Here is a 22,066-nt window from a genome sequence, read left to right as displayed (position 1 = left end):
CTTTCACAGCTCCCTCTGTTGTGAAATAGAGTTTGCTGCTGGCTGTCCATTATCATCCCACCATGTGCATATCTCATTTGTACTTCATAAAATCCTTCATCATATCTTGGCTTTATTGGCATGTCACTTGACTACAATGTGATATTAGGTTTGCAGGAAGAAGTTATAGCTCATATTAAACCTGCTAATACAACCTGGGGAGAAAAGAGAAAAGCTGAATGGGAAAGGGGGCTTGTATCAAACCCTAACTCCCTGTGCTACGTTACCATTTGTGAAGAACAATAGAGCCCTCTGTGAAAGATTTTCATGTCTTTTTGCTTTGCAAAGAGAGACAAATCCAGTGGTTTCTTTACTCTCCTTTGTTTTTATTAGCAGATTCCTCTACATGTGAGAGCATGGAATTTTCTTTTTACTGAATAATAAAATATGGTGTTTGCCAGACAAGTGCTAAAAGCAGCAGCCAGGATTTTTATTTTTATTTTTTTCTTCTTCTTTTTGGCATTTCCTGTCATATTTTTCAGTGAGAGACATAAACCACTGTATCCTCTGGAGATAGTGTGAGATATCTCTGTGATTGAGAAAGAGTTATATTAATTGTGTTTGTGCATGGAAAACATCATTGAGGTCACTGATGTACCACATGAGGTTACCTGACAATCTAGGCTTTAGGTCTCTGGAGAAACTTAGCCCCCCAGGAGCTAGTGCAGAGAAAGGCTGGGGTCAAAAGCAGAGAGCCTATTTTATGTGAGAAGGCAAGTCTGTCATTTTCAAGGTACCCAGCTCAAAACACCTCCTTTCTACCAACCCTGCAGGGTGGGAAGAAAGAAAGGGACATGGTGTTTCAGAACAGAGTAGTGAGAGGCAGCTAATGGGTTTGCCTCAGCCCCAAAGGTTTCGGGTCAGCAACATGGCCCATCCCAGCTGGGGCTGAACTCGCACTCAGAGCATTACCGTCTTCAGGCAAGTGAGGCCCTGGTGTGATCAGATCCCTCTTGCTATGGACATAAACACAGTAAGAAACATTTGGTTTGACCAGTGTCAACCAGTGTGAAACACAGATGTCTGTTTGGCATCTGTCACCATCTTTCTGGTTTGGGTGCTGCTGTCCCCCCAGGAACCTCTCTCAACCCTCTTATGTTATCTGCATACACAGCAGCAACTCTCTAATTGCTAAGGATGAACTATACAACATTCCTAGAAGATGCCCCAAATCTGCTGATTAAAGCACCTTATTATCAGGTTATCTGGCCTCAGCCTGGAGCCAGCAATGATTTGCAGGTATTGAAGCTGATTAGATGCTTTTATCAAGTGTTCCAGTAATGACACTGTGTTAAATCAGTCACATAAAATACAAGGGTAGGTGGAGGCATTTTAAACTGAAACACCACCCAAGTCAAAGAGATAAGGAGCCATGAACTGGCCAGAGAGCGCTGGCAGCACTTTGAGCATGGGGAAACCAGGCTGAGGCCAGAGGGGCTGAGCTGCTGCCCACTTTGTGCTGTGCTGTGCACTGCAGAGCAAGGCAGGTCAGCTCACTGATCTGACACAGCCCTGCCAAAGCGTTTATTTCTGAGCTACAACCACTTTGAATGTCAGACTGCACCTGTAGTTGCATGATGCTAAGACATGAACACATGACACGTAGCTCAGCAATTGGGGGTTCATTTTCTTTTCATTTTTTAGAGCAGGGATGAGGAGAGGGATAAGGGAATGATGTTTAATCTGTTTAGATTCCCTTGAGGACTTCGAGAAGGAGGCTAACTGAAAAAGGCATCAACCTCCCCCCAGGACCATCAGTAGCTCTGACTGATGCAACCCTAAACCCACGGCAGGCAGATTCCTTGGCAAGGTGTGTCAGCAAAACATCTACAAGTCACCAGATGAATACTGGGGCAGGGAAGTAGATTAACTCTTAGTACCAGTAAGTGGAGTTCCCCATGCATTTCTTTACCTCTGTCTTCTGTAAGAAATAATCATGGTGTTTTACCATTTTGGTTATTCCAAGTGCATACTTCCATTTACATTATATGGTAATCTGCTTTTTATTAAAGGTAACTGCCTAGCCACTATTCTATGTCCAAGCACACTGTAGATCTGAAAAGGAGGGTACCATTGTAAACACTGCAGTTCCCCAACACCCATCAGATCACAGTGGGCAGCCCCACAGAGGAGACAGGGGCCACTGAGAGCTGGCACCCTGGGGGCCAGGGGAGCCTGAAATGTTTCTCACTGAGCCAGCAGTTCCCTCTGGCAGGCAGTATGGGGAGCGTGCCAGGGTCTGCAAGGAATTTGTCACAAGGAATAAAACCCGCAATAACCAAAACAACACTTTATTTTTTTTTCTTTCCAGGAAATACGATGGGTTTAGAGGCAACAGAGCTGTTTTGCAAACTCTCCCCTTTGTAACATGTTTTGGCTGCCAACATTCCCCAGAGACAAACATGATGGGTTTTTTTGTTTGACTACTAAGCCTGGCCCTGTGTTTTCTGGAAGTCAACCTTGGAGCAATGCCCTGAGGTGTTTCAGAGTGGGCTTTGCAGCTCTCCCTGCAAAATGCCAGTGAGCATTTCTGTGGGAAGATGACATCCCGAAAGAAAGAAAATCTTTCTCCCACATACTCTGAAGTTGTAGCTTTTTGTATTTCAGTCTCATGACCCTTTCTCTCCCTCTTCTCCTTAATGTTTTCTTGGTCCCTGTCTTCCTCCAAGCATTACTCCTTTAGTAACAAAAGTGAGCAGCAGATGAGCAAACCAGCCCTGGTACATCACTCAAAAAGACCCTGAAAAAGCACAGGCAGGAAGAAGGAGCAGTCATTGCATTTTGGATTGCTGCTTTAGTATAAGACTTCCACAATCAGCATGGCTCCTGTGCTAAGGTAGCTGACACAAACTCATCTTTCCTTTAAGCTAGTGAGGGCTTTTTTTCTGCTCCCACTGCAGAGAAGACGTTAAACAGCTTATTCAGGTCAGGTTTTTGGCTGGAGCCCCACAGACTGTCCAGCAGAGCTTTGGGGGAAGCTGCACATCCAGTGTTGCTGCTATTTCCTTGCACAGCGTTATGCCACCCAGCTAGAGGACCCAGACCACGACACAGGCTTTGACTCTTAGCAAGGGAATGTGCCAGGTCATGGAGACCCCAGTTCTCCCAGGAATGTCTCCTTGGCTTGGTATCCCTGGCACAAGCAGTACAGTCACGGCCCCTGTGCCAGAGGTGGGCCTGGCCTGGAGCTCACCCTGCTACAAAGCATCAACCCAAATCCCACATAAGCCTCTCTTTGTGCAAGATAGGTTAGACTCAGGTTGGTTCTCTGCACCCTTTGCCATCTCAGGGGAGCACTATCAATTCCCTCAGGTACCCTTGGTGGAGATATTTGCACCCATCTGCTAGGCAGGGGAAAGTACTTAGCAGCACTGGAGAAGTGCAGTCCTTTACCAAGGATTTTGTGTAAATGATGCCTGCCTTCCCCTCCTCATGTAGCTGCCCTTCCCCATGTTTCCCACTGTGGTTGTTTCTGCTCCCCTTCTGCCATTGCTCCTCTCACAGGGAGGGGATGAATTAATCTAGGGAGGGGATGAATTAATCTGGGAATGGTGCTTCCACTCCTGTCCATCAGGCAGCCACAACTCTTTGCTGGTTTGCTCCAATTTGTTATCAACTCCTTGCAAGAGTCACCTCACATAAAGGACAGTTCAGCTGCACATTTCTTATGTGTGAAGGCTCAGTGTGCTTATTTGCCTTAAGCTAGAGAGCAAACATTTTGCGACTCTTAAGAAAGGTGAATTTCAATTAATTCATATGGCCCTGATCTGTAGTTTTAAGCACCCAACACATTGTAGATAGCATGGACATGCTTGCTAAGGGACATTGGGTGGTCAGAGCAGAGCCTTGGCTCACTGGCTGCCAGCTCTGAGCAGCTCCTTCCTTCTAGTTTGCCCCCCCAGTGTACATCTCACCCATCTCTCTTGCTTTCTCTTTCCTGCTCCATCCTTCTCTTCTTTCCTTTCACCTGTCTTTATGTTCCCCCTGGAATAGTTACCAGAAATACTATGAATCTAAAATGACCTGTGCTGCTTTCACACCCCCCTTTGGCTTCTGCATTTCACCCCCATCCCCATGTCTCTGCCTGTTTAGTTTGGAAGCTGTTTGGGCAGGGACCATCTACTCTTCCAAGTGCCTAGTAAATCATGAGCTACTTGGTTGGTCTTTGGGCACTGCTTTAGCAAACTGACATTGATAATCCCAAGAACAGCTACTTTCACCATTTTAACATATCAGAAAATCTAAGCAGATGAGTCAATGTATTACAGAATCCCTCCCAGCACACAGCCTCTTCTGAATGCAGTGGTGCACATCAGCTAGTAAGATGGTGGTGTACCACAGGGAGCAGTTAGAGGGTGCCATTCCTTAGGTTAATGTGACCTAAATATGACTGTTTAAATAAGAACTTGAGTGGTACTTCAGAGTTATTCCTTGTTCTTAGGAAAAGAACTACATGAGGTTAAATAGTCACACCTAGGACTTGAGTTTTGCGTGTCAGCTACAGACTTGTATCCTCAAATTCCGTGCTGGCCCACACATTCAGTTCTGAATTAGAAAGAAAAATAGATGCTGCTAAGTGAACCGCCAGCGTCTGTTCACACAGACACCTGTCTTTTCTCTTCCATTCATGTAATTGACCAGGCTTGACCTACTTAGCTGTGAGCAGCTGGCAACAGCTTAGCCTAAAGATATTACTCCAGAATCCCAGATCACACAGGAAGCATGTTTAAATTGCCTCCTTTGTGCAGTTACACTTCCTTGGTTTTAACCCATTTGATAACATCAATGAGCACACAAGTCCCCACATAAGGCAAAAGGCTGTTGGCCTTACCATGTCTTTAAATGCCCCAAGAATGGCTGCCGTAATAATCCCCAGGAACAACCCGATGATGTTGAGGACTGTGGAGGACCACAGCAGCCTGTACAGGTGAACCACGTCCTGGCAGCTGCTCACACCGAGAAATTCATAGTAGCTGGAGGACTGCTCTGAACTGAAAAGGAATACAGGCATCATTGGAATGGTTTTGATGTAATGCAGAACACCATAGGATCTGAATCTCTCCTGCTTACTTTCCCCTTTGGTGGAGTAGTTCCTCCATGCTCCCACCAAACACTGCTCAGATGAACTGGAGAAAGCTCTACTGTAGACAAAAATTTGGCTCTCCTAATGCCAGCATTAAAGGAGTCCAACTAATACTAATGCTAGCTTGGCTGATAGATGTGATATACCAGCAGGGACTCTTTTTTTTTTGCTTAGGGTCTCTGAACACAAGCACAGCCCTGGCATATGGATGCTGCCCTTGCCATTTAGCTACCAGCTAAAGCATGCTTAGCATTGCTTTTTTTCCCCCAGCTCACCTGGAAATTTGCTGGCATCTCTGGAACTGAGGAAGGCAAGTCACTTAAGCATTAATTCAACCACAGGAAGGGAGATTTTGCCAGCTGGCTACATTTGTTTATGGTGTCTGTGGTTCCAAATTAACAGATGCAATATGGTACAGTATAAAAACGTGCACTTACACTATGGATTGTACTATCCAGAAATCTTTCTTGCTTATATTTCTACACTGCACTGATTACTGTAAATCAGGCATGTTGTGAAGTTAATCTTCACTGTCTTGACGAAAGTCAGAAGTATACGACTGCAAAATTTGAAACCACAGTTTCCTGCAGCTCTTTCCAATACTTGCCTTAATGCTATCCCACTAATGGGCTCCCAGAGCAGCCATCTGAGTTGGAAAGATTTTTTTAAATGCCAAGATTTTGCACTGTTAGGAACTTGACATCAGATCATGGGGAAAACAGAAGTGAGCAGTTTGTGCTCACTCTTCTGCTCCTCCATCCACAGTGCATGGGGCATCAGTGGAGATGGTGGTTAGGGAAAGCTCTGTATAGGAAGGTAGCACGTGGAGAAACCTGTAATAACATTTCTGGGAAAAAACAAGCCAAGCACAGTAGTTCCTGGAAATGTCCAGTCAATTGTTTTGGGGCATGGTTCTGGCATGGTGAATCTGCTACTGTTGAATTCACTTGGGCCCTATGATGAGCCGACCTTAACTAAATAGGCTCATCATGGAGCCTGTAGCTTCAGCTGCCATGAGTCTGAGGAAATCCAACTTGTGATCCTTCCTGTGTACTGATCTGTTGCATGGGTGACACCAAGTCACTTTGTGTGACTGTGTCTCCTACTTCTCTCTAGCTGTCCTATGAACTGGAATTGCCAGGACTGTGGAGTAGTGTGACTGCTTCTTTACTCTGGATTTGCCTATGCCAGTGCCATAAGGTCTTGCTGCCCACTGTGGATTGTTGACAATGGCATGTTTAATTATATCATCCAATACTGTCACAGCAGTGATCAGTCTCAGGTGTTTCAAACAAAACCAGTGTGCTAGAAAAATGGTACTAAGAACTTACCTCTGGAGGAGGAGTATTCCTGATGTCCCCTTCTCACCTTATGTTTTAAGCAACAGTTTCAGTCACTTTATTTGATAACTCTGAATGGTTTTACCCCTTTAAGATCCCTGTTCTTTTCTGTATTGAGTTGAGCTTTTCAATTCAGTGTTAACATACAGCAGTTAGTTGTGTGCCATGGAAGAAAGCATTCTCAGTGTAAACATACTGCATTGCAACTATGATATTCCATCATTTGTCTATCACAGAAAAGGTACCAATGTCGTACATACTCTACCTTTCCCATTTCATTTGTTTTGTATATCTCCATCATGTCCAGATTTAGCATTCTTACACAAGCAAAAGACTCTAGTCTTTTCATAGTGGATTTTAATCCATTCCATTGTCCTGCACTCACTATGTTGTTTATGTGCATGAGACATATGCGTGCATGAGACATACGCATGCATAGATGATTTCCCTCTTGTACCAGATTTCATTGTGCTTCTCTTGTTGAGGCGGGGCTTGTGTGTAAGCCTCACTGTGCCAGCCTTATTGCCATACACTTAAAATGTTCATGTCTGGCAGCATGCTAGCCAAGACTTACAGAGGACAGGGCTTATTCAGGGCTGGTAACATGTGAAAAGGAGGGAAAACAAAAAAAAAACAGGAGATGCAGGAAGGAAGAAAGGTGAGAAATACATAGAGGGAAAGAAAGAAGAGTGGCTGTGGGTGCACTGTAGAGGGTTGCAGAGGTTGCATGAGAATGCATGGTAAGATGTTACTGAGGTGCACAGAGGATGAGTCAGGCAGATCTACTCTGGGAAATTCTCTTCAGTTTCTTGTCTATAGCTGCTTGCAGTTGGAATTTCTATGTTCCAGGTGGCCAGTCAGTTGTGCGAGTTCATTTCATCTGTCTTTCACATCATAAACCCTTGCACTTTGCTGTGATGTAGTTTTTCCTTACCACCTTTTTTACTCCTGTTAAATCATTGCTTGCCAGCCCTGTGCTAACCTTCACCTGATCTTCATAAGCATGTCCAGACATTTCCTTTCTTATCTTCTGACAGGTCATGCTTTGGCAATGACGAAATCAAATGAACAGCTTCAGAAAACACAAGACCCTCTCTATCTAACCTATGATAATTTAGCAAAATCCCATGCCTACAGAGCTAACAAAAGAGCTCTCCACATACCTACAACATGGTCTCTGCTTATGGACACCTATGTTCTTATTTTTTTCCCCCAGTTTGGTTGGAGAAAAGAAAAAAAAAAATTATTAAATCTAATGGGGAAATTGCATTGTAAGATCAACAGTAAATCTTGACAGGGCTATGACTAAATGGTTAATTTTGATCACACAGCAAAGAACTTATGGACATATTTAAAGAAAAAGAAACTGAAATAACACCAACACTAATACTCAACCCCTGACTTCTTCTCTGCTAGCATCAGGACCCCAGTCTCAGAGGAACTGGATTGCTCAGCATACAAGTCCCTTCTCCAGCCCTAAGGGCACCTGCCACAATCATTTAAGAGGGACAAACAATCAAGGATTTTTTGGAGGCGATTGTCTGCACACAGATACTTACTTCTCACAGTTGTACAGGTCACAGCAGTAGCATGTGTTACTCTTTACTTTCAGCTGGCACCTGCTGTTTAAGGTATAACATGTCACCTGCCAAAAGAAAAGAGACTTTTATCCTCAGTGTTTCAGTATTATGTGAATCAAGCTGCTGACCACAAAGAAGCAGCTACTGCAGTATGAGGTGTGCAGTAGCTGCAGTCCTGTTGTGCAGGCAGATCCTGAGATTCCAAAATCCATGACGGCAGGGCAGAAGGACCTCTCTGAGCTCCCAGAAGTTTCATCTGGGACATCAGCCCAGGCATTTGCACTATGGAGCCCAGAGGGTCCAGCAACGATCTGCAGCCAGGGCTGCCGGAGTTCTCAAACTCTTTGTTGAGCTGCCTGGTGCTGTTTTGCTGAGCCCCAGAGTCTGCAGCTGTGAGATACAGATCCCTTTTGGCTGTGACACAGGGACCTGGGTCTTGGGAGATACACCAAAGCAAGCTACTGAAGTCGGCAAGAGTGCCACTCTATTATAGTGGGGGAACAGGCAAAGAAATGGCCAATTTATCTGAACAGCTCCCAGTTAAGTGGGAGCTCTGTCCTTTCAGTAGAAGGAAAGAATTAGGAACAACAGTAAGAACAGTCTCCATAAACAAAACTGCTTAGAAAAGATCTGAGTACTTCAGCAAATAAGTACCATTTACTGTAGGCTCTTGAGCAGAAAACTGAAAAGGTGTGTTTGTGTGAGCAGGAATTGCAGGGATGGACAGATGTTAGAACAACAAAGGCAGGCACAGGTAGCCCACTCTCCATCCAGACAAGAAATTATCTTAATGACTTCTTAAGTATGGCAAGCATGAATCAATTTTGTTTTGCACTCCAGACCAATTGAAATATTTTATGTGTAAACCTTTTTTTTTTTTTTCCCATGATGTTTTTAGCTTATTGACTTTGAAATCCTGGAAAACTGCCATGTTTTAAAAGGTAACAGGTCAGAAAAGACATTCTTCCTATAGTTTTTATTTTGATAGAAAAAATGTACTGTAACCACTGAGAAGTATTTTGTTCGTAAAATACAAATAAAATGCATGATTGAATGGAAAATTCCTTGTAATGAAAAAGTAAAAGGAGCATGCTTACAAATACATGCCTGCTTTTGAAAAGCTTCTGTCAGACAGTTCTGCTTAGCCATGAACATAAACTGCCACTGTTGATGAGTTTCTGCTCCTCATGTGTTTGTTCCCAACAAAAGAAAAGCCTTAAACACATACACTCAGCACCAAAGAAAGGTCATCTTGTAGCTTGTCTCGTCCTTGCCACACTTGTCCTTAGCAGAATTTGCTTGAGCAGTGTAAGTCAGGTGACGAAGCTAAAGTCAAAATGATGCCTTCGGATTGTTTTGCTGCCCAGGGCAAGGCTGCACCTGTGGTTAGTGTCTCATACAAATGAGCTCTTCTAACCCAAAATGGAAGTTTGGTTATAAAAGGATGGTCTCAGTCTAGGTTGCAGTCCAGAAATGGAGTTTATGGCTTGGTACAGACCTACTGCACTTGTCACAAGAATATCTCACCCTGAGATAGGACCTTGTTTCATCAGCCTTGTTCTGTTGTGTCTGAACTTACTGGGGTTTCACATGAGGGCTTGTCAGTCTGAAGTCACATTCATCCACAGCCGTCCTCAGCCTAAGCTGCAATTTACTGCAGAAGAGGAGTATCTACTATCAACGACAGGGTAGGCTTACTCAAGATCCTGCTCAGAAGTGACTGAAACGTCACACCTGGCTCCTTCTCAAAGCAGATTGAAAACTAATCCTGGAGCAGAGTGTAGCAATGCATTTGCTACCACAGCTATTTTGTTGGAATGCCCTGGTGGTTTTGGATTGAGGGGAACTTAAGACTTTGGTTTTGACCCCCTGTATGTGGTCAAATTGGCCTAGGACCTGCATAAGTTAAAATACCTTTTTCCCATTACATATGTATGATTGAGAGTAGAGGGCTTCATAAGATGGAGTGGGCTGCTAAAAAGGTGGTTTATTCCGATGCATATCTTTGGGGACCACTTCTGATAGGAAATCAAAGTAGTTTTCCCTCTCTGAGCATTTAGAAGGCCAGTTTGCTCCTTTATACTGTAGAAGGCTAGAAGTACAAAAGACTGAAAACGGCAGACCTTACACATGTTTTTTGCTTGCTTCTCGGCTGAAGAAGTTACTGTAGTTGTCTATTTTTATCATTGCATTTTTAAACATGCAAAGAGCAAGACACTCCTTTTTAGCAGAACAGTGAGTAAACCAAAATAAACAAACTACTGTGTGGTGTGCACAAGGGTGGTGGAAACAGGCCATCTGTGGGTATTGTGCATGTCAAGACCTATTATTTCATTTTAGTGACCAGGCACTTAGCTTTTTTTTGCCTGTCTATCCTCTCAGCACCAACAGAAGAGATGTTCTTACCGCATGGCAATTGCTAGAAAATCAAATTCTTTCTGCTTTGAGGAAATTGAAGAACCAACACAGGCAGACTACATGAGCTGGAGGCCACTCACATGCTACAGATGGCAACCCAAAGGAAACCTGCACTCAGTAAACAATCTGCCTTCCTAATTAGGTGTCTGCCTGGCATGCAGAGCATGTCCCCTGCTCACTAGCTGGCTAACTTTGGAAAAGCAAACTCCAAGTTCAAATGGCACAGATCATTAATTCTGAATTAGCACATGCTGAGTCTAGATCAGCAGACAACCAGACAAGAATGTTATTGCAAACTAACTACACTTTTAAAAGACATGGGGGTTTTGCCAGAAGAGAGCACTGAGCTGTGGGTGCCCCATTTTCAGACATACCCAGAATCTGCAGAGCTGGGGAAACCTGTCTGGCCAGAACCCCAAGGCTGGGGTCATCTGCAGGGAGTCATTTGTGGTCAGTGTGATGCCAGCTACATGCTTCTTACAGGAATCAGACGCATTTCTCAGGCCATGTCTGTATGTGCAGGCACACTTTAGAAGAGATTACAGGAAAGGGTGTTGTCGTGCATTGTAAGTTTGCCTGGATAGGTCTTTAGGCAAGGAGGTCAGTGAAATATTTTTCTCATACATTTTGTGCAATCAACAATGGGATGCCCTAGCAGCAAGATTTAAGGATTATTAGCTTCTTAACCTGGTAATATACTTTGCTAAGATGTCTAGAATTATTAACAGTAACATTCCCCATACACTTTTTCTTAGGCAGGGGAGGAATGGTGATGAAGGACATCTGGCTTCTTGTAAGTTATACCGCTGTTTAGCTGTTCTCAGTCCCGCCCTACTTGATTTTCTTTACACTCCCACCAATTTACCACAATAACAAAATGAAATATAGCAAAAGAAACTAAATCTGGACTTCTCAGGAGGCTAGCCACTTGGGTATGGGCTATTTTCTGACCATGTTAATGTCACTGATATAATAAGAAAAAAGCTGCATTCACACCGCTGACATTCTTGGCCTGTGCTGGATAAATACAGAAAAGATATGAAGTCTTCTGGACAATGCAAATGGATTCATTTAGATATTTCCTATTCCACAAGAAGGCTACAAAAATATCCTTAGAGAAAGATGCCAATGTGACAGATACATTCCAGACAGTATTGATGGACTAGGAAATTCATTCCAGTCCCAGAGTAATGTACTGGATAGAAACACTGATGATGAGTTAAAATCCCACTGATTGTAATGATTTGCAATCATCAGAGGCTTGAACAAGTGGGGAGTCATTTGTGGGAGAAAAAACAGTAAAACCTGTATGGTTTCTATCAACCCTTGACCTAAATGCACAGACATGCTCTCAAACACCTGCATTCCTCCTCCCCTTAAAGCACAGCAGAAACGAACATATGATGAGGTGAGTTTGTTTACCTCTGTCTGGTAGGCGTCATATAGGAATCCTATTCCACTTGAATAAAACTGGCACCTTTTGTTATACAAAGGTCTGGGTTCCTGTAAAGAGAAAAACAGCCAAAAACGTATTCAGTCTAGAGGAAGTGTGAAGGCACCATATCCCATGTCTCCACGCCAGATGCTTACAGTGCTGTGGAGCTGAAGCCAATGCATACACTTGGATAAGTAGCAAACACACCCCCAACGTTGGTTTTCTTTCCAGAATGGCTCTCGTCAGGGTTTCCTTCCTCACTCTGCATGTGAGTACCATTTATTCTTCTCTGTACCAGTCACCTCTTTTAAGAAGACATCACCCCTGGCATTTAACCACTTTCTTGCTTGATGTCAAATAGTACTGCTCTATGAGAATGGTCCAGTTGCTCTTTTTCCTGGTACAGTTTCTTACCTAATGCAAGGGATTACTTTGGGTCTTTATTTTCAAAGTATATCAACAATGCCCATACTGAAAACAAAGTAAAATAGTTAATTCTTTAAAGCATTCCACCTACTACATACAATTCAACTCCCCAAAGCAAAACAAAGAATAATGAAGAAATGAACGCATAAAGGGGAAGATTTTGCCTTATTTTCCATTTATGCTTACTGCAAAAAATGCACTCACTGTTCACATTTCATATTTTGCTTGTAACAGCTCCCACAAGCTGATATAAAAGAACACAATGAAATCTCCTTGTCCAGATGGAAGATGTGTGTTTCTGAACATGGCAAATGGCCACTTTGAAGGCTAGAGGGTGCACATCTCAGTCAGTTTCAGGACTAGACCATATTTCACAACTGAAGAGTCCTCTGTGATCAGATGTCTACCCCAAAGCAAAATGTGGGAATGACTTATGTTGGAAAAAAAATTAAAGTTTTTTTTTTTGTCTTTCTGTCACTTATCTAGTCCTGATCTGTGCTTTAAAAAGCACTGAGGTGCTCCCCTATATATTGTCAGTCAGACCACTTCCAAGAGAGGTGATGGAACCCACTATTTGCCATCCCCTCTTACATGCTAACTTACAAGCAAAAGGCTACTTAAGTTGTTAGCAGAAATCTGTGCTGAATAACTTTCACTGCATTTAAAAGCTTTATGACTCACCCAGCAATTGCACTGCACTGCTTAAGATCACTTCTGAGTATTCTATGCTTGTTGAATAATGAAGTGTGAACTGTATAAATCTGCTGACCCAAAGTACATAATCAGTTAAAATGCAGAGCTATGCAGGAAAGCAGACAGGTCAATGAACAAGGCTTATCCATCAGTTTTTTTGCCTTTCTGATTACTCTGACAAACCCAAGCAAGTTTGGACACCAACTCCCAAGGGTTAGGGAAAGGTTAGCTCGCTGCACCCAAAAATATTTATTTATATTACACAAGTGTAAAAAGTCTTCAGTAATTTTTTTTTCTCTAGAGGAAAAGCAAATACTATACAAACAGTATGCCATGTCCTGAACTAGGACAACATTCTTCCATAGGCCTGGGAAAGCATCAGCCTTTAGCCACGATTTCCAGGGACAGATCTGGTTGGGAGGACTAACAGGATTGTAGTTCCTCTGCTAGCCCAGGGAGCACAGTATCAGTGAAAGGTGCTCTCCTTTCACAGAGCATCGTATTTCAACCTTGATTTCATCTGTTGCATGGGGATGAAATGGGAGAGAAGGGGAGTGATTACTAAAAGTGGCTTTTTCTGCCATGAGAAGCAAATCCATGAAAAACTTCTGTCCATCTTATTCACAACAGTAGCAAGTTTCAGATATAGGAGGATCCTGGAAAGGGGCAATGCTCAAGTGCATGGAGCTCAAGTGGTGTTCTCAATCTGGCTGGTGAGGAGAAACAGCTTGAGGAGTGGGCAGATCCAGTGGATTAAGAAGTGGCTGTGCATCCGGTGTCAGCTACAGGAATTTGGCTTTTATGACAATATCTTTCATGATCAAGGACTTCTTCGAAGATGTGGAATCCACCTGATTAATCAGGGGAATAGCATTTTTGCCTGCAGTCTAGTCATTTGGCAACAGGAACTTTCACTTAGGAACAACAAGATGGGAGATGAGGAACAACAATCAAGTGAGGAAGTAGCTGACCAATGAGATAAGTGAACAGGGTGATGTGGACAAAATAAATCTTATAATCAATATAACAGGCTACATAGAGCCCACTTCAGATGTATGTACATGAATAAGGAAACACTGACAGGACAGCACAAGGAAAGCTCTCATCCCTTTTCTAGGATGCTTAGCACTCCTTGAAGTATCTGTACACTAAACACATGGCAGTCAGTTTGAGAACAGTCAGTTTGAGGTTCTGTGTGCAGTCACAAGGCAATGATCTCACTGGGATCACAGAAACATGGTAAGATAGCTCACAGGACTGGAGTGCTGCTATGGATCGGTACAGGCTTTTTAGGAAGGACAAGAAAGAAGAGTTGCTCTTTATGAAAGAAACCAGCAAGAATACATGCAGATCTGCTTAGGGACATATGAGAGGCCAGCTGAGAGCTTATATGTCAGTATTAGAGGCCAGACCAGGAGGGGTAACATTGTGGTGGGTGTCTGCTATAGACTGCCCAATCGTGAAAAAGTAGATGAGGCTCCTTTAGACAACTGGAGACTCTGCTCATGCAGAGTACTTTAATTACCAAAGAGTAGTAAAGGACTTTACCCCAGTATCTGAGTGAAGCCAATGTATCTGCTGGAGGGACAACACAGCAGGACTCAAGTAACCCAGGAGGGTTCTGCAGTGCATTAACAACCACTTCTTAACATAGGTGATCAAGGAGCTGATGAGGAGAGAGGAGCTCTGCTGGACCTCATATGTACGAACAGGAAGGATTGCTCAGGGATGTTTCAGGGGCACCCCTGCCCCTGAGAATGACATGCTGCAGTTCAGAATCTGGAGAGGAGGGAGCAGGGGAAAAAGCAGAATTCCAGCCCTGGACTTCAGGAAAGGAGACTCTGGCCTATTCAGTGATCTGCTTGGAAGAATCCCATGGGATAATCCTGAAAAGCAGCAAGGTCCAGAAGAGCTGGTTGATATTCAAGGATTACCTTCTCCAAACTTGCAAACAGTTCATCCAGCCTAACAGGAAATCGATCAAAGGCAGACGGATGCCTGCAGTGATGAACAAGGAGTTCCTGATATAACTCAGACATAAAAAGGAAGTCCCCACAGAAAATAAATGAATGATGACTGAGTGCATAAAAATAACAAAAATTAGATAACACCGACTTTATTCAGGCACCCACAGAACTCAAAACCTAAAGCACACTGCTTTTAAGTAGAGGTACACTGGGAATGCTGAAAGGTTGCCTTTGTAAAAGCTTCCATTTGAATTAGATTTTAATGCCACAGAAGTGCTGTGGTGTGTCTGTCTACTAAGGTGTTTATATGAATAAAATACTAGAGAGACACTAAAAAGTGTTTTAAAATTATCCAACAGAGAGTCATACTGCATTAATGCCCATTGGATTTTATAGGCCTCTCTAATAACAAAGGCAAGTGAGACATACTTCAAAGCTATACAAGTATTCCTGACAGACTGTTCATAAAATACTTTATATTTTCACATTGCTCACTGCAGACTGTGTATGAATATAGGATACTTACAAGTCCTTGATTCTACTTGATTCTACAGGTTAAAGCAATACTGGTAGAGACAGAGCTAATTTAAATATGATATATGTAAGTATATATATTTCATCTATTAAGAGTTGCTTTATAGCAACAATGTTCTGTTTAACTAATTTGATATCCTTTGATATCAGGAACTTCCTCAAACATTGTTATTGGAACAGAGCTATGCAATACCTCTCACTGCACTACTAATGTAATAGTAATATATTAATATAGAAAAACGATGCATTCCTCTTCTCTGCTTCTTTGAGAAACTCTCTTTAACTGGAAACAGGCCAGTGGTAAAGATCTGTTGATTAGAGCTCTGTTGATATATGAAGAGGACAAACACCAGCAGGCTGTCAAAAACAGGGAGAATTCCATATAAAAAATAGTTGCATGCTTAGGTTTCTTTAATGGTGTAAAGGAAAAATGGATGAGTTTTATTCAATCCTTCTCAGCACTAGAAAAGACGATTTCTTACATGTTTACGTATGAGACTGTGTGAATAATGGGCAGATACAGTCAGACTACCCTCAGTTTAAGTTTAGAAATTCTTCAGAGGTGTCAAAAAGAAACCTGGACACTCAGTAATTCTTCTTAATTTCAGTCAAATCATAATGGCTCAGCCTTGAACCCAGGAGAGCAAACCATAGCTCTCCCTGTTCTTCCAATTTCGATATTGTCCTTGCATATATATTAGAACCTGGGAGTGATGAACAGGCAGCTAAGAGGGAAGGCTTTCTTCTGCCAAGGAGGAGAAGATTTGGTCCAAATACAGAGAGTTTTGGTTTGTTTGGTTGCTTTATTTTAAGAGCATACAACAAAAAACCCACATTCTCTTTGATGGTGGGAGCATTGCAATGTATCATTTGTGTAAGGAAAGTATTCTTTCAACAGTATCTTTGGTGGATTTGATACAATGTCTGCGAGGAGGAGGTTGTATGGCTCTTAACTGAGGTATGGAAAGCAGATTTTTCTATTCCAGTTTTTGTTTCCTTGGAGAACACATATATTTTGGATAACATAGAGAAAGTTCCATCTCCATTATGTGTTAAGTCCACTTTCTGAAAACTGAGAGGTACCATAACTTGTATTGACTGATTTTTTTTTGCCATACTTTACAGACACAAAACATGGCTAATAATTTATTGAAATAATTATATAGTGAGTGCTATTTTTTTCCAATTACAGTATTTATTTAGTCTTAGCTTCCATGACTGCATTGACAGAATTGTTGATTAATCAGTGCCAGGGAATGTTCCCAGGCCTGAAACTCGATCATCTAGCCCATTAAATTGTTAGAACTGTGCCTGTGATGGGTTTGGCCAGGGTAAACTATCACTCTTCCAAAATCATTCCTGGGCATGGCTTAGAATTTTGCGTGGGCCAGGAACCATTCCCAGTGAGTAATCCGGATGCTGCCATACTGCCTGTGACTCTAAGAGACTTTAAGGGCATGGACTTCACCATGCCAGCTGGCCTGGGGACCACAGAACAGTCCTGGGTACATGAGGAATATAGATGAAATTGAAGAGTCCAAAACCAGACTAATTTTTAAGTGTCTCATTAACTTGAAGTTTCTCATTTTTTCTTTTTCTTCCTACAGTGTAGTTGTAGGTCCCTTTCATCTACAGCATAGCTAGCAACAAATTGGAGAATGAAAGGCCAATATTTTTCAAGTTTAATCCTAAAAGTAAACTAGAACATAACCCTTCAGTGCCAGCTCAGCCTTGTGCCAACACCTGGGTGCTCTAGAGATTATCACTCCCTTCAAGATCAGGCCTTCTGAAAGCAGGCATGCAAACACGAACAGACAGATGTTATTAGCAACTAGCTTTTATGCTTTTCTGGAGGGCTAGGTGGAGCACAGGTATCTGTGTCTGCTTCACACTGGACTTCTGAGACCACATGGCACGTGGGAGCATACAGACCCCAAGAGCTTTCAGACCAGAGACAGAAGCATCTCGTGAAAGAAAGTGCCAGCATATTAGGAGTCTGTGAAAGCAAGCAGACTGGATCACTGTCTGGGGACCTGAGCTAAAGCTGATTGCATCCTACCCTGTACAAATACTGAGGGGAAATGCTACAGACCTTTTGTCATTCCTGTCTCTCTGACCAAGAGCTGTTTCTCAGCCCTTTCCAACAACATTCTCAATGAGATGACCTCTCCTGAGGAAGTCCTAGGAGATCCCAGGGATTCACAAGAGTGATTAATACAGACATCTTTGTTCCTTCACTCAAAAACAAAAAACAGCCCAAAACCCCAAAAAGTGGATTTTCAGAATTTTATTAAGAGCTTCCTTCCATATCAGCTGCGACAAGAAAGATATTAAGGAACATCTGAGCCTAAGGTACAGTCAGTATCCTCAATACTGCAGTGAGGGGGTATCAGCTTTAAGAAATGAAACATCATACTTCTGTTTGCTCCCCAGCCTTGTATCTCCCACACAAAATATCTTCTGGAATCAGAAACAACAGTGAGGTTCTTTGGCAGTTTTTGGGGGCTTTCACTCTGTTTGGGGCTTTCACTCATTGGCAGCTAAACGTGTCATTCAGTTTTCAGACGTCAATTTCTGGAGCAGAAGAGGATTTCAGATATCAATTTATCTCGCATCATTTCACTATTTTGAGAAAAGAACAGCAATAATATCCCCCAGAGCTATCCAATTCCAGATTTCCAAATACTGAACACACATTACTGATGGAAAAGAAAATAAACTAACTACAACAACCATTTTAAACTGGCTGGCTCCTTACAGACTTGTATCTCCTCGTCTGCTTGACAAAGAACTTTCAACCTCCTGGCAAACCACCAGAATGCCTTACCCATAATTCACAAGATGTTAGATTTTTGTACCCATAGTTTACTGATAGTTTTTAAATCACCACTGCTCATTTGCCTCACTGAAATTTATTTCTGTTAAGTAATGCCATTATTTTCATAACTTTTGCATTTCAGTGAGCAGCTGGGATTAGAGGGGTCATTGCTCAACTGCAGGAACCTCTGGGCAGGATGGCTCCCACAGAAAAAGGTGCCTCTTTGGACAGGCCAGTGCCCTGGGGCTGCCCACCACCACCATGGGGCTCAGTGGGTTTCTCTTCTCATCCTTCAACGTCAGGGGCTGCTCTTACGGGAGCGCCAGACACCAGATCCTTGCCTTTACTTGCACTTGATTGAGCAGATGTGCTCTTTTAGTCTGTGCCAGGGATGCTGAAGAGACTTTTACTTGAACCAGCCACTGCATCTCCGTCTCTCTCATTCACTAGGAAACTCAGAACACATAATAAACTGGCTGTAAGCATTTGTCTGACAGCAACCTGGAATGCTGTGGTCGCTACAAAACTTGAAAGGAAATCCAGATACAAGAAAATAAAGTCCTGAATACTATGGAGAGATGCCTGAAAGACAGGAATTATTAAAAAAAAAAAAAAAGATAATCTGAATTTTATTTGAAATTAAGGAAGTTGGGAAAGTACATTTATGAGAATAAAATGAACTGTACTGGTGGACTTGACAGTGTTAAATTTACAGTTAGACTTTATGATCTTAAAGGTCTTTTCCAACCTAAATGATTCTATGATTCTATGATAATTCCTGCCATGCACCAAGAGAGTCTTTTCTAGTTATTAACAGCTTTTCTCTCATTTGCACCAAGCTCATCATCAGTTTTTGAATCCAAATGTCAGCTTAGTTTTACTTCATCAAGTGGGCCTCCAAGTCTTTCCATTTCTGCATTTCTGCATTTTTCCTCCCCTGTGATACCAGTGTTTGCTTCCTACTTTTTCTTCTGTGTTTTGTCCTCTTGGAAGCATCACCTTGACTAACAACACAGGAAGTCCTGGGCTGAAGGGGGAGTGCACATTGCGCGCTGGATTGGATGTGAAGGAGTGAGTGCTAAAAAATAAAGAGCAAGCCACTTCTGGACTCCCACAGTCCTATGGCTGCACAGCAGCCTAGCCCTGAGATTATGCTGCTGCCAAGGGCTGCCATGGACTGGACCTTCAAAAACAGAATGTTTCCACTTTTTTCTTTTTTCTTTTTTTCCCATTTTTTTCAGAATTTAGCTGATAATTAGCAAACTATATTAAGAAACCTTAAGTCCTAGAATTAGGTTTTCACATATTCTTTTGACTTACTTAAGCTGCAGACTTGGCTAGTGTGTGCTGATTCAGTTCCTGCATGCATTGCCCCGTCAAGGGTTCCCAAATGTACAGCTGAACAAATCCTTCAAAGTGATATAGAGTGAGACAGAGAGACAGGATGTTTCTGTCCATGCCGCACTCATATCATAACTACCACACATTAGCAATCCCCTGGTGCAAATTATACCTTCCCAGTTTTGTTTAAGTACTTAGAAGGCAGTCCCGACAGTATTTGTCTGTGTGCTTTGGGGGAGGTCATGCCATGAGAGCAATGCTGAACATTTCACTCTAGACTGCAGGCAGCACTTATTCCTTCTTGTGCTTCTCCATCTGCCCTGCATGAATTTAAGAGCTAATCTTCTTCAGGAAATGCTAGGCTCTAGCCTAGGGACCATTGCCTGTCTTGTCTGCTCTGCTGAAATTAACCAACTCCAGTGCTGAAAATAGGAAAAGCAGTTGGTGTGGCTTAAATGCCACAAACCAGCTTTACTTCACACCGGGCTTTCCAGGGCTTCTTTTTAAGATCTGTATTTAATTTGAAAGCCTAGATCCTATGGAATCCTCTTAATGCTTGGGAGCAGTAGATATTAATTTCAGGTCTTTCAAACCAGCAAGTACTTAGAGTATCTGTATACAGTCATGGCTAACAAACACACATACATGGATCTATCTCACTTCGTATTTCCTCATTGATTTTTCTTCTATTTAAAATATTTTGTAGTGGTAGCCTCAGTCTCACTCTCCTTTATGTGGGGGAGATTCGTGGGCTCGTAGTACCGCCACAGTCAAATGAAAAGCCCCCAGATGCTGGAGCTGCCCCATTGCTAGACAATGATGTTGAAGGTTTTTTTCCAACCCGGTTGATTCTGTGATTCTATGATGTGTACAGACAGGTCTGTCTCATATGGATGCAGTTCTACTAGGAGTGGTTAAATCATCTTCAAACAGTGTTTTTTTCTTTCAATGACTTTTGTGCACACTCGTGCTGGCAGGAAGGCAGGAAGACATGGCCATCAGCCTTCTCCAGCATATACAGTGCAGTGGAACAAGTAGAAGAAATAGCAGCTGACTGCCCTGCACATCCCCATGGAGGTTCAGCAGCCCTGGTGCCTTTAGCCGATGGAGGCTTAAGTTAGCAGGGAGAAAAGAGGTGCGTGCAAGAGCTGCTGACTGACTGAATGCCTGTCTGCTCAGGTGCTGCTGTGCTGCAAACCAGTATGTCATCAGAAGCGGTTGCTCTGGCTGTACAGGGGAGCCACACAAGGCTCCAATGAGGAAGCCTGCTCCCACCTTAACAACCCAGACCTCTGGCAAATCTTGGAACTGGAATATAACTGCTTTTCTTCAGTCAAGTTTTGCAAGCTAATGTCTTTCAGGATGAGGCTGTAGATCTTCCTATGAAACCTGCAACAGCTGTTTTGTGTAGTTAAAAACTTAGATTTGCCATTGGTTTTTATACAAGTTTCTAATGATGCAATTAGCTGATATTATTCAAGGCTGTAATTTTAGTTATTGCTTGATGCATTTTGATATTTAATTGCTTGTTACAGATGATTACTTACTTTGATTACATTACCTTGATTATAGGGTTTGTTTTCTGAACTGATTGCTCTGTCTTGATTATAATTATGTTGTGCCATGTGAGTAATTAACTTTTCCACAAGAATGCAAGAACTGTTTATTCTGCTTCTGGTAATATAACTCAAATACATGAAATACAACCCATCTCCTCCCTTTTGCTTTAATGCTACCAGAATATGTAAGAAACATGGAAGTCTGTAAGCATGCTACTGCAAGAAATGCCATTTTGCAAGAAACTAGCCTTTACACATCTGAAATACTGAATATCCTGTTGACTGAAATGTAGGGTGTTTACATTTTACTCTTTTGTATTAATTTTACATTAAAGAGAAGGAAAAGAGGCTGCATTACATGCATCCATTTGAACTATATGTATATATACCTATACTGAGTATCTACATATACAGATAAAATACTAGAGGCTTAATTAATGTTGCAGTGTTGATTTTAATTTTCAGGGCATGGCACACACAATGACCCATTAAGATCTAAGTAATGTAATAACAACTCAATGTCTAAAATGTTTATGGTATTGAGCAGAAAACACACAGAAGGTCAGTGTTTATGCCCAGCAATTTGCCATGAAAGCTTACCGACACACATCACAGCCCACTGGAAGCTAGGCTGACAGAACTCACCCAAATGGAAGGACTGTAGGACTAGGCCCCAGATACTAAGAGTAAAAAGTCATGAGAGTAGCCCCAAGGAAGACATGAGTTATAAAATTAAGATAGTCTAAACAATTAGTGAGATGATTCATGCATACCCTGGCTGCTCAGGTACTTCCCTGCTCAGCTTTTCCCCATCTCCGCTAGCTTGTCATTTT

General features: G+C 42.4%; 1 protein-coding gene across 7 annotated transcripts in view; it reads right to left on the bottom strand.

The window, feature by feature from the left end:
- TMEM255B (transmembrane protein 255B) overlaps positions 1–22,066 on the bottom strand; it is a 64,444-nt gene that overhangs the window by 4,573 nt on the left and 37,805 nt on the right. For 6 of the 7 annotated variants that reach the window (XR_009962405.1, XM_062606883.1, XM_062606882.1 and 3 more), the window contains 3 exons: positions 11,883–11,963; positions 8,022–8,107; positions 4,871–5,030 (listed from right to left, as the gene is read on the bottom strand). Coding sequence is in view for 6 of the 7 variants with exons in the window: in XM_062606883.1 (XP_062462867.1) it covers positions 4,871–5,030; positions 8,022–8,107; positions 11,883–11,963 (327 nt within the window). In the remaining variant the exon portion in view is untranslated. The remainder of the gene's footprint in view (positions 1–4,870; positions 5,031–8,021; positions 8,108–11,882; positions 11,964–22,066) is intronic. The other variant, XM_062606885.1, reaches the window with a different exon arrangement.

This window comes from Pezoporus occidentalis, unplaced genomic scaffold (genome assembly GCF_034315485.1).
Source record: "Pezoporus occidentalis ecotype Australia unplaced genomic scaffold, CSIRO_AGI_Poc_V1 ctg99, whole genome shotgun sequence".
NCBI classification, from domain to species: domain Eukaryota; kingdom Metazoa; phylum Chordata; class Aves; order Psittaciformes; family Psittacidae; genus Pezoporus; species Pezoporus occidentalis.
Note: the sequence above shows the minus strand (reverse complement) of the source record. Positions and strands in the feature narration are given on the sequence as shown.